The sequence below is a fragment of the Myiozetetes cayanensis genome, unplaced genomic scaffold, assembly GCF_022539395.1.
Source record: "Myiozetetes cayanensis isolate MyiCay16 unplaced genomic scaffold, myiCay2020 scf24, whole genome shotgun sequence".
In the NCBI taxonomy this organism is placed as follows: Eukaryota; Metazoa; Chordata; class Aves; order Passeriformes; family Tyrannidae; genus Myiozetetes; species Myiozetetes cayanensis.
This window is the reverse complement of record NW_026087456.1, coordinates 9,464,503-9,481,794: the sequence shown is the minus strand read 5'-3', so window position 1 is coordinate 9,481,794 and position 17,292 is coordinate 9,464,503. Positions and strand designations below refer to the sequence as shown.

Sequence of the window (17,292 nt, the reverse complement as noted above, 5' to 3'; positions counted from 1 at the left end):
ATTAGGAAGTCAGGTTCTTCCCCGCGTATCTTTCGGCCGGGAGATGTACGAAAGAGCGGTAAGGCAGCACTAGGTGTGCACGGAACACCCTTCTCCCGGGAGCACCGCCGAGGTTCGTGCGTGGGTCTCGCAGCAGCGCTCCGGCACGGCGCGGGGCCTTATGCGGGCGAGTAGCACCATCTGGTGTCCGATTGTGGTATAGCAGCCTCGGCACAGCGCTCGGGGCTCGCTCTCGGCGCTGTTGGAGACGGCTCAACACCAAAACCAAAATCTTCCTCTCTGACCCTGCGCTGGTCACATATATCAAGTTCATTCCACCCGACTTAGGCACGAGAAGGTTTTGCTCTCACCCGGCAGCTACTCTGAGTAGTGACTGAAGTTCCTCCCCACAGTTATCCCTAGCTGTGATCACATAGCAGCATTATTAGGTGTGATCAAAAGGTCACTGATGGGAGATGTGATTGATACGTGCTGTACTGTACTCGTAGGTGAAGAGTTTTAGAGGGCAAGGAGAACTGTTTCCTCTTCATACATGGCTCTCAGAGATACATGTTTTCACCTTCCTTATTAATTTTACGTGGAACAGCATAGGTCCCACAGTTCTGTGGGACTTCGACCACCTCTTTCCAATAACAAATCTGACCATTATTTAGTCCTGCCTTCTCTTTCTAATGTTTTATTCTTCTACATGAGTCATTTCTCCTCTCCTTTCCTAAGGAATCTTTAGTGATGGACACTGGGGCCAGGGTATCCCTGCCACCTGGGTCCCCTTTCAGCAGGATCCTGAATGGGCTTGAGCCACAGCTTTTGCCATCAAAAGCTGCATAAACCCTTCTCCATAATTTTAGGTGTAGTCCTGTTCTTCAGTTCACTGTCTTCATCTTTTATTCTGATTCTTACTTATTTGCCTGGTAAAGGCAACCACTTACTGGCCTGTAGTTTTCCAGACTTTCAGAAGACTTTAAAACTGAATACTTTTCAAGTCTGGTCCCATGGCAGGTGTAAATGAGAGGTTTGACATCAGCTATGTTTTATCTCTATATGTAGCATGCTGGAGTCAGTGTATATTTCATGTTTTCTCTTGGATAGGAAAGCTTGGAAAGCCTTGGAAGCTCTAATAGCCTCCTTAACACTTTAATTACATGGGCCTTTAACACATCTTTCCAACGTAAATACAACAGTTGTTTTCTCTGCACTCTGGAGTCAACAGAGCATCTCACAAGTGGTGACTGATACACAAATGCTGACAGCTCTGACAGTCATGTCACCAGTGGGAGAATACGTTTATTTCAATGTCACCACATTAAATACAAATTTTTGTCAAAATTAATTCTGTCAGCCAACATAAGACGGAAATGGACCTGCTGGAGTGAGTCCAGAGGAGGTCACAAAGATGCTCTGAGGGCAAGAGTGCCTCTACTCTGGGCCAGGCTGGGAGAGCTGGGGGATGTTCAGCCTGGAGAAGAGAAGGTTCCAGGGAGATCTTAGAGCCCCTTCCAGTGCCTAAAGGTGCTCCAAGAGAGCCAGTGAGTGTCTTTGGAAAAGGGCCTGGAGAGACAGGACAAGGGGAAATGGTTTCCCACTGCCAGAAGGGAGGGTTAAGTTCCTCCCTGTGAGGGTGGGGAGGCCCTGGCACAGGTTGACCAGAGAAGCTGCGGCTGCCCCATCCCTGGAGTGTCCAAGGCCAGGCTGGACGGGGCTGGGAGCAACCTGGGCTAGTGGAAGGTGTCCCTGCCCATGGCTGGGGGTGGAACTGGATGATCTCTCAAGTCCTTTCCAATGCAAACCAGTCTGTGATTCCATGGATGAGCTGCGCCCTTGGGATGGCGCCGTCTTGTGGTGCTTGCGCAGCACTGCAGCCTAATTAGCGCGGGGTTACGGGGCAGACGCCCAGCAGAGATCTCCAGTCTTGGCCTCTAGCACAGCACTGCTGACTTCGGTTAGATATAATTATTAGTGCTTATATCGCAATAGTGGGCTTTTTCCAGATAAAGGCTAACAAATGTGTAGTCAGAAACGTTTATAGTCTAAACCGTCATGAAAAGGTCAGGTACTAAGGAACTAGCTCAGCGTGAGATAAGGAGTTGGCATATGACAAAACTCTTGTGACATCATCTCTGTATCAAACTTTTGTATACAATGGCATTTACTCAGTTTGTGTACCAGGGAAGACTTGCAATAACATGTTTTTCTGGACACTGACTTGCTGGTAAATAAAAGGAAAAAGAAATAAAGACAAACATAAGAAATGAAGATAGGCAAGCCAAGGGAGAGCTGGCAGACATTGTTTTATATTCACAAGAACTCCTGACAAAATCCAAGCTACATTTTCATTTTATTTCAACATGTAGACTAAGTATAAAATATCTATTTTCCAAGACAACTTTGCAAAATTTTAATTCCCAGGTGAGACAAACCAAGGTCATTAAGGTGACTCACTGCCCTGAGAGCACTGACAGAGAGAGATCTTGCATTTCCTTTTCCAGCATGGAGATCTGCATGTGTAATTCCCATATAAAGTCTGTTACACTGGGAGAAGGCATATCCTGCCCCTGGCAGGGCATTCCTCAGTGCTGGGGGAAGTGGAAGCAGGAGGATCCAGGCCCAGAAGAATGTCACCTTTGATGACATTTCAGGTGACAAGGGCAGCTGTCTCTGACCAGCAAAGATTGTCCCTATTTGGAAAACACTGTCATTTTAGTGCAAACCTCTGATGTTGGATGTCAGGAGTGATGCCAGGCTTAAATATTTACATCAGTCTTGTAAAAATGTTTGTTGGTTTGTGAGGCTTCAGTTTCAGGGTATTTCACTAGATAATCCTTAATTTGTTGCAAAAGTGTCAGAAATGCTGAAATTTATTGCTGCAAATGAAGGCTTGAAAATTCATTGGCAACTCCTGCAGCGCTTGGAGCTGACAGCAGCACACAGGTGCTCTGTGACATGAGCATTCAGCTCCCTAGCCATATCCCTCCAGGAATCAGCTGGACATTTACTACTCAGATGCAGTTCCTGTTTCTGCAATAAATTTTGCATAACATTTCACGCCTGAAACTGCTTCCATTCCTGCACCTGTCAGAACATGTGCTCTCTGCACAGATCAGGGCAAGCTCAACTTCCAGCTTAGAGTCCTAAAGACACTTTTATTTCTGTGCAGCTGTTTAGCTGATTGACCATCCTCTTGTTGGACACTGGCACATATGTCACCCAGCAGCCTGCAGTTCCCTGTGTGCTTTGTAAAAGCTGGGACAATACCATCCCAGCAGTTGCATCTGCATTTCCAGTGGGCAGCTTGTTCAGATTCTTCACTTGTAAGGACATGTGTACTGGCTAGAAGCAAGGTATTGCCCACAGGGCTGAGAATGACAGTTCCAGACAGATAAATTCCAAACTGGAAGACACACCCTCCAAATAACTGTGCAGGGAAGGAGCTTTCCAGAATTTCAGCATCTCCTAGACAGCTATTGACTCTTTTATGTTGCCTTACACAGGCACAGGCAGAGCTCATAGTCCTAATAGTGGTTCGATATCCCACCATGTTCCATGTGCTTCTATTCTGATCTGGACTTGTTTTTCCAAAGCACAGATCTAGGCCAAAAAGACATTCAGATGCCCTCAACAATTGGATCAGATTTTATGCTTGTTAATTCCCATAAAACCTAGCGTAGGTTGTAAACCTAAGAGCCTGGCACTGGCAGGGTTTGGCCCTTCAAAGTTAGAGACACTATTGTTTCCTCCAGCGCCACTGAAATGCCACCGCCTCTGCCCTCGAGGGTACATATAAGTGCCACCCCATGCTCTAGGATCCTACTCAAAAGAATTTGGGCCTTGAATATCTGAATGAGAAGAAAAATGTGATCCATACAGTCAGACACTCGGGAGAAGAATAGGAGTGTGACACAGTAAGTATATAAATGTATTTACTCTTGGTAAAACGTGCTTGACAGCTGAATGCCCCAAGCTGTTATTTGATATTGTAACGGAAAAGCAGCATTATGGAAGGCCAGGAGCAATCCAGTGCAAGCAGCTGCAGTGTCTGAGGGGTGATTTTCAGCGAGGAGACTGAGCAGAGTTGAGGAATGTCTGTGTCAGAGGCTGAACTTTCTTAGAGAGGAGTCACAGTGGTCTGCTCAACCCGCCCAGCCCAGGGCAGAGCCTCAGTGAGTCAGTCCCGATCTGTTCTGCTTTGCACTTTCTCCTCGCAGTGCTATCTATGCTGCTGTGCAATTTCCAAGAGCAAATTCATAACTAAGTGCCACGGATGCTTCTAGATCATCTGCTCTACTGTCTGGTTAGATGTCTAATGCAGTACACAAATTACACAGTCAGTTCTCTGAACAGTTCTTCTGATGCACTTCAAAGCTGTTCCTTGCTGACGTTACTTTCACCATTCACTATAGAGACGTTTTTCAAGTGTCAGATGTTGCTGGTTTTACAGCATCCCAGCAGTTTGGAGTATCACTGGAGTGATTTGTGCTTAGCAGCACACAAGGCAGCGCTGCGTGCCCTTCAGAGCAGGACACATGATGTGAAAAACTTCTGCACTGTGCAGGGCTTGTGAGCTCAGGAGCGTGGGCTGCTCAGACACACTGTGATTGCCACACATTCCCCTGTGCCCACCAGCCTCTGATCCCTTGCTCCGTAACCACAGAGCTAAAACAAGAGAGAGCTGTTCCTAATGCTTTTATTGCACTAATTGTTACATATGTAAGGATCACTGAAACATATTTCAGTGTGTTCTGCTGCAGGGACAAACTGGCCCCTTGTCTGTCCAGGAGAGGCTCTGCCGTGTAACACTTTTCAAATTGAATCTTCCCATTTATACATAATCCAGGGGTTTTCTGTCTTGAAGACAGGATAGTCCAGATATAGAGTGACTTACAGAAAACAACTGAGGAAATTGTATTTCATGGACTTAAGAAAAATCTGTGTCTGGAAACCTTGAGTGTGAAGGAGTTACAGCTTGTAAGTGCTATGCAAATTGACTGGGTGTGATGAGGTGGTGATTTTACTCCTGGATGAGCTGTAATGGGTGACAAGCTGTATGACTGTAGCTCTTTGGGACAGGGCAGTTCCTTTTGGTTCTGCCCTCTATAGTATTTTGTAGCTCCAGGCAGTGAAAATCCTGTGTGCCTTTCTGAAGTCTTATAATATTACCTGGATGACTTCATGGGTGTGGATGATCAATGCCAGGCATGAGACATGACTAAAGGTGTTTCAGATGCTCAGGTTGGGCCTGCCCATCCAGCAGTGGCTCGCAAGGATAACGCCAGTGAGATCTGCAAGCTGCTTTCTGTGCAGGCTAAGGTCAGTACCTGGCAAGTTCCAGTTCTTGATATGCTGTCCAAAACCATAGCCTTTAGCCCATATGATGCTGCAAGCATCAGCTCTGCTCCTTTTCTATTCCTTAAAAACCCATAGGCCCCCAAATCCACCAAATGGGTTGTGTGTGAGGGATTATGGACCGTGACAGTATATAAGCCTTTGTAGTGGATGTGTGCATTGTGTATTTAATTACCTGAGCTAATCATCTGCTACCCCTGCTTCTGGTTTCTGTGCTTATCAGTTGTGGCTCCAGAACATGTCCTGGCACACAAGTATTGCTGTTGGCACTCGGGTGTGATGACAGAAAATAATCTTGCTAAAGACTGGGGGGCCCTTTGCAGGATAAATCACGGTTTACATTTCTCGATTCGTTGCTATGACCAATGCCACCCCCCTGATAGCATTTGTAATGTAAAGGGAGGGATTGATCACTTGTTTTATGATAACCAGACCTTGTCAGTTGAGGGTCTCCCTTTCCATTAGAGTAGCTAGCTCAGAAAGCCCAAGAAGAATTGTCTGTGTTTGGAGGTAATGAGTTGCCTAGAAAAAGGTGTTTGCAAACAGGATTAGGGGTTTCCCTTCTTGCTACAGAGCAGAGGAATCTTAAGTGTTTATCAAAGGCTGTCCACTGAAGTGCAGCACACGTGTGTGGTGCTGCTGTGGCAGTCTGCTTATTGTGATTGTCTGTTACAAAAATAGAACAGGAATCTCTGCTTTCCCCATTTGAGGTCACCTCCTATCTTTAGCAGTCACTTTAATGATTTGAGGGCAAGTTATTAAACAGCTCAATTCCAACTTTCAATTACTTATTAACTTATTTGGTTATTAAATTATTTGGTTAGTAATCATTCAAGGAGCAGAAATGTAGCACAACCTGTAAAGTCTCCAGGACCATCTAAAGGAATGTTCTAAAGGAATTACTGTTACCCTTCTGCTTAAGAAGTGAAGTAGTATAACCAAGTTGTGACTTGTTCATAGATTTCCAGGGCATGTAAACTATGTTCATTATGAAAGATGAAAAAAATAATCATCTTTGTGCATTGATTATTTAATTTCTATGAAAGGAATCAAAGCATTCCATTTCTTGGAGTTTGCAGTGAGCTAGTTCCTGCTCTGTGGCCCTAAAGACCTGTTTCCCCTCCCCATGAGATACCTATTCTTAGTCTGCACTGACCCATCCCTCCAAAGCACTCACCAGATAATTGTGCATGACTCAGATCAGAATCTGGACATTGCTAGGAGCAGTTCAAGTGTGAGAAAGAAAACTGGAAACAAACTGGAGCCACACTGTCCAAGACAAGGTAAGAATCAACATACCTGGTTTTAATGGAAATGGGAACTGTAGGTTTTTATTACATTGTTTTATTATATTGCTTTATTGCTTTATTATATTAATTTTGTTGCTTTATTATATTAATTTTTTACTGAGACATCTGCATGAATCTAAGTAATATAAGCATTGGGTTTTCAAAAATTGCTTTTAAACTTAAAAAAAAAAAAATCCATAGAAATTTATGGTTTCGTTTGCTTTTTAAGTTTAAAAGTATGGGGTCAGGATGAAGCTTGATTTACCCTGAGGGGTTCACATCACATTGCCCTGTTGGGAGCTAATAGCAGGTGTACTGTGGTGTGTGTATGGCAGTGTGTCAGGCTCTGGAGAGGAGTACACCAGACGTGATCAGGAATCAAATATTTGAGCCTGTTCTGCCTCTCCCTAACATCAAATAATATAAAGCAGAAGCACCTTCATATCAATTGCAATGCAAGAAGATGGGTGCAAATACAAATTCAGGCCTGGCGTTTTTCATGCTCTTCTCTGTGGCCCAATAACTTCTAGTGTGGGGGTTGATCTGGTGAATAAACTGTTTGTTGTAAATGGCTGGGCAAACAGTAAGAACTGGGAAGGTGTGTCTTGGTTCAAATATTTTTTTTCCAGCCTAAACATCTGCTTATAGAATACCTGCTGAGCAATTAAGGTAAGTGGCAATGCTTTCCCTCTTACAGACACAACTCTTGCCCAATGAGTAATACTCATGAGGTTATTGTACGGCTCAGCAAAAAGTGGATTACACAGCTATGTGCGGTTGAGGGATCAAGCTGTGCTGTCACAATTTCTATCATAATTTTATAAATCCATGTATCTACATTTAGGCATGATCTGATGGTTTGTCCCATTTATTCCACCAAACGCTGGAGATAGATATCTGAAGGAAAACTTACTTTATCCAGTGGATTAGAAAACAGAAGAGGTTAAAGCATAACAGCGCTTTGGGCACTGGATGTTTCAGTGTGTGTCCTGTCAGCAGATGATTCCTGGCAGTCAGCAGGTTGCCTCTCCCTCTTTAAGTTAGTGATTAAAGTGTTAACCGGAGCCTCCTGGAGGTGTAACCGTGACTAAGGGCGCGCTCCTGTCAGCGCTTGGAGGAAGGAAAGTGTGTAGGTAAATATTCCCGACATGCACTGAGGTGTGGGGAGTGTCCCGGGCTTCCAGCACTCCTAGTTCAAGCGAAATAGTAACCAAGAGCCCGCGGCTTCCGTGGAGCAGCAGAGGTAGCTGTCAGACAGGGCCGTGCTGTCATGCCTCTTCCAGGGCTCAGGGAAAGGTGTGTGAGACTCTTCCTTGGATCGCACGCCCAGGTGAGTGCAATGGAAAGCTGGAGCTGTTCTGCCTGCTGTGTCAGCTGCGGTGGCAGGGGAAAGCAAGGTCTTTCGCAGCCAGGCAGAGCTCCAGTCAGATACCTTTGGGCTAATTCGGGTGCCGGAGGGAAGGAGATACGCTCACTCAGAAATCCTCGTCGAAGAAGAACCTCCTGTTTAGGGGGTTTGTGGGTCAGTTGTGATTGAAACAGGCGGGTAAGAGATCGCGCTGCTGCTCAGTTTGTCCATGGGCACAAACCTTCTCTGCCCTGCATTCAGTGGCCGGTATGATTTAGAAGGTTGATCAGTGTTATTTTTTGGCGGGGAAAAACGGTCTGTGCTAAGCGGCCCAAAACAGAAAGTAACTTGTCTTCATAATAACGGGTTACTTCGTGTTTGAAACGTGTGCAAGCCCTGCTCTATCGATGTGTGAGGGGAGGGAGCTTGTGGATCTCCTCCGTTGGGACTGGCACGTATTCAGATAAACACCACCTTGCTGCTGGTTTTGGCAACCAAATCCCATTGTGAGCCTGCCTGAGCAGAGTGCTTATCTGTGATTTCAAATCAGGTAGTGCTGTTACTGCTCCGGACTGAGCAGCTGATTTTTAAAGTAAAGTGTGAAGAAGTCTGAAAGACCAAGGAAAAAGCAACCCCTTTGTTTTCAGTGGGAAAAACACAATTATTCAGATTAAGTACTTTGTTTTAATTAAACTTTTTGGTGGTAGGGACATCTAACTTAATCAAAAAAAAAAAAAGGTAACATGAGGGCTTATGACTAGACTATGTGACTAGTAGAATTATGCTGCTGATGCTGAATGTATCCATGTGAATAAATCCTAAACTCATCTTTATAGAAACCAATAATGCTTCAAAACTTTGCTAAATGCCAGACACCTATGAGTTCAGAAAATTACTTGGATCTGTTGTCATGCCTATGGTGCAAAGCTTCTTGCTGTACAAATATTCCACGTGTATGGAGTTGATAGCTGAGGTAACAGGCAGCTGAGCCTTGTGGTTTCCATACAAGAAATGGTAGAGAAGAGAAGGCTTAGAGGTGACCTCATCACTCTCTTCAACTACCTGAAGGGAAGTTATAGCCAGGTGGGGGTTGGTCTCTTCTCCCAGGCAACCAACAACAGGACAAGGGGACATGGGCTCAAGCTCTGCCAGGGGAAGTTTAGGTTAGATGTTAGGAAGAAATTCTTTACAGAGAGGGTGATCAGGCATTGGAACGGCCTGCCCAGAGAGGTGGTGGATTCACCATCCCTGGAAGTTTTTAAAAAGAGATTGGACATGGCCCTTAGTGCCATGATATAGTAATTAGAGTTGGATCAGGGGTTGGACTTGATGATCTTGGAGGTCTTTTCCAACCCAATCTATTCTATGATTCTATGATCTGTCCTGGCTTCCTCTGGGTTTGGAAGACCTTTGGGAAGCACTGGGTCAAAATACCTGGAGATTGTTGTGGAGGTTGGGCTTTTAGTGTCTCCACAGTGGTAGGAGCTCAGCGTGGCACACTGCACGCTCTGCGGTTCCTGTCTTAATTTATGGATGCACCAGAAAGCACATGCAGGCTGTGGCACAAGTTAAGGTGCTGCACTGCTGGTCCTGCTTGGCTCAGTGTGTATCTCAGGTGTCCCTCTCCTTGCAGCCTTCCTCTGCAGCTGCCTCTTTATCTTTGTGTAAAAATCTGTGTAGCATTTTGTGCTTAACTTTGCTGTGTCATTCCTCCACTGTCCTGTCCCTGGGCTGTCCCCTTAAGCCAGTGACTTAAAGATCACTGTACTGAATGAAATGGAATGGAATGAGTCCTCTCATCCGCCTTTCCACTGACACTTGGATTTTATCTTGGAAAAAAAGCATTTCAGGTAAGATATAAAGCTCGAGAGAAAAGTGAAGCTCGCTACCTTTGTGAGATTTGTCTTGTGCCCTGATGGGAGTGGTGATGGTCTCACAGTTTTGGGATTGTGTAGTGGTCAGTTTTGTTTTCTTTTCCTAAACTTCTCCAATGGCTGCAGGCTTCCTCTAGAGATGCTCATTCTGCATCTGCCATGCTTCTTATTTACTGGTGACTTTACCTTCCTTTTTCTTCCCTTCTGAAGTATTTTAGGCTTCAGTCAGTCTTCCTCCAAGCCTTACATTTCTTTATGGTTAAGTCTCGGGTCAGGAGTATAGTCCAGTCCCACTTTTCAGGTCTTACCTGGGGGAATTCTGTGCTTGCAGTTCAGTTTAACATTATGGTAAAGATACCTGTGTGACATGGACCAAATCAGGAGATGGCTTTGAGTAGATGGCACGGCCATATGTTGTCAGAAGAGCTGGGAAATTGGCATACTTTGGTTAGTTCAGACCCAAGGGAGCAGTAGAAAACATTTCGCTTCTATTTGCTTCCTCTAAAGAGCTACAGGGAAGTGACACAGAAAACAGTAAAATACCGGGAGGTGATAGAAAATCCAACAGCTTTGTGAACTTAGGGAGTGCCAGTGCAAATATCCTGACATCTGTGGTGTCAGGTCATTGTGCTGGGGAAGTCACTGCGTGGTCTCAGTCTGCAGATCTTGGGCTTGGCTGGAAAGAAAAGCTATGGGACGTTTGCAGCCAAAATGTGCCCATGGGAAGGGTACAGGAAGAAGTGATTTATCTCTGGGGTGAACTGGTGATGTGGAAGTGTTTGGTACAAGGCTGATAAGAGCTGATCACACAGCTGAAAAAAAATGCAATGCGAGTTTTTGTGCTGCTGTGCCAGCTATAGGAGAGAAGTCTTTGGCCTGGGTATTGGGGCATTGAGGGAGAGACGAGGGAGAGATGTCATTAAGAACTATTCCTGTCACCCCTACTCTTTCTGCTACCTTTATTTTCAACGTTTTAATGGCATCTAGCTGATTTAAGATCTGCTTAGTGTGTTTAAGGCAAATAATTTACTAGGAGCTGTGTAGCAGAACAGGTTCATCTCCTTTGTTTTCTGTGTGTTTAAAGATCACTTCTCTCCATCTGTAGAAATGAGCTTTTTCTTTCAGATGAGTCGTTTTAAGGACAAACTGTATAGGAAAGAATGCAGCCACAAGCAGTGAGTGGTGCTGGAGCTTGCCAGCGTCACTACTCCCCAGTTAATAAGAGGTGACTTGGTTCTCCACTGCTCCAAACATGTTGTTTCCTGACAGAAGGGAGAAAGCTTAAGTGTGCATCCAGTTAATCAGGTGCCAATGTACATAAACTCCTCTGCATCTTGTAAAATTGGCTTGCAATTACACTGGCACAGGCAGCTGCTTCATTTAGAGGTCTTAGTAAACCATATGAAACCAGATTTCAAGATGTGGCCAGTGGTTACTGAACTCATTTCAGAGGCAAAATCCCAACACTGGTGTACAACAGTGTATTTCTCACACACAAACTGATGTCTGTATAGAAGTCCTTGGGCTTGTTTGGTACAAGCCAAATTTTGTCTTGATGGATGTCACCCAAGGACAAAGGGAATGCTGTTCCTTTCAGTGAGCTGCTGATGGAGCACTGCTAGAAACCCCAGCTGCTCAGGTGAAGCTCATTTTGGTAGCGCACTCCGGTTTTAGAGGTTGTGAAACAACTTCCTGTATGTTTTGTAGGGTGAAGATCCTGGTTTTTACATGCAAAACATCCCATTTGTCCACGTATATATTTTGGAAGCCATTTCTCTATGATTATGGAAACTTGGTGACTTCTAATAAAGCAGCTCAGTAGTGCAGGACACAGAAGCGAGGCGTTTACTCTTTGCCCAGCCATGCTGTATTCCAGCCTGAATGTTTCCTCCGTTGGTTCTTGGAAGGCTGCTGGTTGTTGGGACTGTAGGCAGTCCACTGCTTTACGTATGTCTTTGACCAGGCCCTGTCCAATGCAGCCTGCAATCAGACTCGACTCCATCTCCTGGCAGAAGGGAGATGGACACTGAGTGCTATGAGGCAGATTCCTCTGTCGTCATTCCCACATAAGAGAAATAAAAGTGGAATAATTTCCAGTGCAGTCTTTGGAGATTTTACTGCTTTTCATGGCATCTCTGTGGGGGTCTCCCCCCCTCCATGTGTTTGATGCCACTTCTGAGGCTGAGATGGAGGCTTTTTTCTGTGTGGCATCAGTTGTCAGTCTTGAGTCTGTCGAGTTACTCTCCTCAGCCTGCCTTCTAGTACCTGAGGGGAAAGGAAAGAGCCTGGACTCAGTAATTAAGCTTACTGAGGAATGCATTGTTGTAGTCTCGTGGGTCTGGCCTGTTGCCTGCACAACATGATGGAATCACAACGTGGAAATCTGTAAACTGTATTGCTACATCTCTGTAATTATAGCCTTGCTTGTTCTTTACTGTCCCAGCTGCTTGCTCAGTATCTGCAGGACACTGCTAAGGATCTACACTGCTTGTCTTGCCTAGTTTTAGGAACCTGGTGAAGGGTGGTTTGCTGAGTGCAGTGTGTTCCAGTGCCCCTGGGCAATGCTCTCTATCCATAATGGACAAACGGATCCTCACCAGTACAGGGGCTGCTGTCTCAGACTGCTAACGAGGGAGGCGTAGTCATGGGGTTGGAGTAGACCCAAAACTGCTTGAGAAAGTCCTGGTATATGTAGTACTTGGAATTTAAGTTGCAAGTATATACTTGGTGGGAATGGCTTATGGCTTTTCTGCTAGGAGTGGGAAATGTGTGGGTATTAAGGCAAAGTATGAAGTAGTCAACATATGGTGTAGTGAGCCCTTAGCTGAAGTGCCCCAGCCTGTTTCACTAAAGCTTTGGTCCTGATTGCTAGTTAGTCTTCCCTAGTGGCACTAGTGGATATATTTATTTTTCTAACCTTTTGTTTAGATTCATCTCTTCTGAGTAAATGAAGAAAGTGACTATGAAAGCACACCATCTTCCTTCTGTTTTCATCAATGAGGAGAAGTTCATAACCAGGTAAATTATTAAAAAAACCCAAACATTTAATGACCTTGCTGCTTTATTTCAAGTTAGTCCATATTTATTCCTTAGCAGGGGATCCTGTCCTGTAGAGAGCTGAGCCTGTAGCAGCAGACATTTCTACAACTTGGTTTATTTAAACTGTCTACAAAACAGAGTTGGCCTTTATATGAAATGCAAAGAACAGAGCATTAAACCTTTGGGTCTGTGGGTTTTGTTCATTAAGGAGAACAACCCTTCTAGAGGATTCTGGAATGAAATTCCAAGTTAGGGAAGAAGACCTTCCTGTCTTGGAAGTCTACTGGAATTGAACATGAGTTCCAGAGTTGAAGTTGAGCTCTGCTTCTCTGTGGCTTGGGGCTTGGCCTGCAGCCCCGGATCACAGGGTTTCTGTGCAGAAAAACCTTTCAGGCTGCCAGCTCTGTGCCGTGATCAGTGGAAGTGACTTTTTCACCTACTTCCAAAACCTGAAAATTGCACTCAACCTGTGGTTTGTGGCATGCTTTTCTACAGTTCAGTCTGGCTGGTAGGATTGTTCCTAATGCTGCCCCAAACACTGAGCCTCCTGGTGTTTAGCTCCATCCCCTTTTTTCGGGATTAATTTTGCTTTGTTGTCAAAAGCACAGGAACTGGAAGAAAGGCCTCTCTTCTCACTTCATTTTCATCCTTCTTGGTGTTTCCATGGGAAGAAGCTACCTGTGAACTACCTATAAGCTACCCCAGGGGAATTTCTTGTACTGCAGTAGATAGTTGTTCCTGAATGCTGCTCTTTGTCAATGTGGCCTGAGCAGTGCTGTTGATTTCCCCCTATTCAAGGGAGGGTGTCAAGGCCTTGCCTGGAGCACACAGGCAATAAAGACATCTCTCACTTTCTCCTCAAGTGTTATTCCCTTTCTAATGCTGCTAAGTTGGGATATGGTGCTTTTGTGTCAGAGGTAATTAACCTGCTCCTGTGCAGTCGGCGTACAAAAGCATTTGGAAATGTACCACATGAATCAGTGTCTCTAGGGCTTTATTCTGCCCTAGACTTGCCTGTTTAAGGGGGGAGATGTGGATCATGGTCCAGACCTTTTTGGAGGATAGTTCATGGTTTAAAGGTTTTTTTGCCTTGCACAGAAAGAAATAAGTGTTTCAAGAATTACTGACATTCTCTATGCACTCAGGCTTGCTTCCAGTGCCATTCCCAGACTATCATCCCTCATCTAAACCTTGAGACTGCTGTTACAGTACTCCTCTTCTAGTTGTATCCTGCAAATCTTGCTGATGGGGCAAGTCTGCTGTTTGGGAATTGCACAACGGCTGGATGAAAAGGCTGACCAAAGCATGTGGGGTTATTTGGCTGCCTGAACTGCTGTGTCTCTAGCAGAACTGCCATAAATATTCGTGAATAAGTGAGTAGGGCTTGGGGAAGAAGAGGGCACAGGTGAGTTGTCCTGGGTTAGTGTTTCAGAAAAGCAATCTGGGCTCTGTTGTGGTTCACCACCAGGGCACCTGACCTTGCAACTCCCTTTTATCTTGCTTTTGCTACTGAAGAAAGCGGTGAATCTGCAGTAAATGTTACGTGAGTTGTTCTGCCAGTTACTTGGCTTTGGTTTCGATTAATGGCTGAGTTTGGCTGTTGTCAGGAAGCTGCTGTGAAGAACAGACTTATAACACAACAGCTGCTGATTTTCTGGTAACCAGACACTGCAGAGATGGCATCTGTCTCTAGGTTAGGGCAGCAGGGACACGTGTTACAGTAAGACTCGTCCTGGAACCTGGCTGGTCCACATCTTATGCCTTTCTGGGGCTGAAAGAAGGAAAATGTTTTCTTCTCCGATGTTTGCACTACACGAGGACAAACAAGTCTGTGTGAGCTGCTGTTAAATCTCTTCCTTGGGATTTTTCTAATGACTTGAGAGGTTTGGCACTGTTGGTTGCACTAATGCAAGACTGAAACCTGAAAGATATATGAACTTCTGTGAAAGGTCATGGCAAATTTTTTTAGACAAGGCAAAAAACTATGTGCAGATCTGGAGAGCTTGCTGTGACAAAGAGAATCTTACCACACCAGTTACTGCTGTTAGCCTGTGATTTGATTTGCCTTTGGAGACAACATGGACTAAGAGTAATGGGCAGGCCTCAGCGTGACCCAAGTCCTTATGTGTTCACAGTCTGTTTTGAGGGAACTTGCCTCCCCAGCTTCCTGTCTGGAAAAAGCTTATGAAATAACAGCTGTCAAAATAACATTATCATACTAAAATTATTTTTAATATTATCATACTGTCATACTCTGGGAAGTATAAAAAGACTTGAGTTTGAAGCCCATCTGAGCAGGATCAGCTGTCACATCTGTCCGGCAAGACCGACTGTCTCATACTTGCACAGTAATCTTGAATTGCATCTGGAGTTTGCCTGTCTACGAGGCCAAGACATGCTTAATCTTGCTTACCTGTAACCAACATGATTAGAACTGGGCTTATATCTGATTCATATCCAAGTCTGTTAAAACTTACCCTTTTGGTGGGATGACCTGAATACAATCCCTCATCGCTCACAAGACACAAAGAACCTGTAATGAGCCATCCCCACATGATGGAGAGAACGGGTTTTGCCACTTGTATTCCTAGGATTTGAGACCAAAGTGAGTTGAAGTAAATGTTGAAGACACTGTTTTGGAGCCCAGTGCTTTGTTGACAAAGCTACTTAAAAATGTTTTTTTTTTGTGTGGAATTGCAGTAATGTAAAGTAATTGATTTACATCCAGAGTGGGAGCAGGGAGCGCAGTGAACCTTGTGGAGTTTAGTGGCGTAGCCCTTGTCCTCATGTTCCCTGCCAGGTAAAAGCCCAGTTGATCTTTACCCTTCCCACCATGGGAGAAGGCAACAGCGCACTGCTGTGTTTGTTAAGTGGAGAAGGGAGGGAGGGATAGGTATGCCAGGGAAAGCTCTTCACGTGCACACTCCAAGTGCCCCTCTGTCCCAGGCACAATGGAGGCACATGTTAACTGCCCTGCTGACTGTCCCCACTCTCCTCTGCGGTGTGTGCCAGCTGAGCCCAGGGGAAGGCCACATTCCTGGGGCCAGACTGCGTGCTGGGCTCTGTCCCTCTGGGGCATCCTTTTGCTTAAAATTGGGGGAGGAGGTGTAATAGTGCTTCTCATGGTACATGGGTCCTGAACAGCTTCAGCAGGTCTTTGCGGTGCAGAGAGTTGTGCAGTGCTGTCTGCTTGAACCGTGGTCCTGCTGTTCTCACAGCTCCCACCGGGCAGAAACATGGACATACCAGGCACTATTTGGAAACAGTCTTGGTGTTTTCGCTCACCACTGAGGCAGGACGTTAAACCATTGCGATTTAGTCATCTCAGGTGCTTCAAGAGAGTCCGTGAGGAAGAACCTGTACTCTTCCATGCAGTTCTTCCCATGGCTAATTACCTCTGCTGGTGGAAAGTGCTTGCTTGAGTTACAGTCTAAGTAATCTTTCAGTGGCGGGGGGAAGAGCATTTCATTCTTGAAGGCCCTGAAATACATTTCACTGAATTGTGTTGTTTCTCAGCCCTCCTTAGCTGAGCTGAAGCTGGCTTTTTGTCTCCATGGCTCCTTGCTCATTGGCAGAGGGTCTCTTCGTCTCCGTCCATTTTTCTTTTGAGCAGACTTGGTGCAAAGAAATTCTAGGCATACTGTAGACATTGGGCAATAAGAAGAACGTCTGCAAAAATGGAAAAAAAATTGTAAATCGTCATGCAGGGAAAACAAACTGTAAGCCTAGTTAAATTAACCTGCAATATTGGTGAATGGGGGTGTTGTTCCTGTTTGCTTCCTTCTCTTGACTATTAACAGAGGTCCAAAGTACAAGCTATTCTGGGGCAGTGTTATTAAGATCACGTCAGACTGTGACTAATTAATTTCCTCTGTGTATCAGGTCTTTAAAGAAGCAACTTTTGAGCAATCCAGTAACCTGACAAAATTTTAGTCCCAGAAAATGGTGTATTGATCATTAACAAACCTATGCAAGGATGCAGTGGGTAGCACAGGTATGGGGTGTCACCCTGCCACATAACACCTGCATTTTACATAACAGGTATGTTATAAAATATTCTTTCTTTGTGGTCTTTGTTCTAGAGAGCAGCTCAGTTTTCTTCTGAAGAATTATAACTCTTACTATTCGGATCAAGAGAATCTACAACTGACATGTAGTCAGGTAAGGAATTAGGCAAGAGAAACTCCCACTAATCTGGAGGTACCTGTCTCTGCTCTCTTCTCACAACACTGGACTCCAGCACTTGCTGTGGTGTTTTTATTACATGACATGTTCCATCTAATATAATAAACCAGAACAGGTTTCTTAGACAGATCAGGTCAGCTGCAGTTTTGGATGTCTTGGAAATACTTCAAAACTGAGGTTACACGGCCTCTCTAAGTAACCAGTTCAGAACTGTTTC

General features: G+C 44.9%; 1 protein-coding gene across 9 annotated transcripts in view; it reads left to right on the top strand.

Moving 5' to 3' along the window:
- Positions 1-17,292, top strand: part of RASSF6 (Ras association domain family member 6) — a 68,643-nt gene that overhangs the window by 43,103 nt on the left and 8,248 nt on the right. For 8 of the 9 annotated variants that reach the window (XM_050320712.1, XM_050320711.1, XM_050320707.1 and 5 more), the window contains 2 exons: positions 12,780-12,869; positions 16,973-17,051. In XM_050320712.1, coding sequence (XP_050176669.1) covers positions 12,799-12,869; positions 16,973-17,051 — 150 coding nt within the window. In that variant the 5' untranslated portion in view covers positions 12,780-12,798. Of the gene's footprint in view, positions 1-7,821; positions 7,960-12,779; positions 12,870-16,972; positions 17,052-17,292 lie in introns of those variants that run through there. The other variant, XM_050320709.1, reaches the window with a different exon arrangement.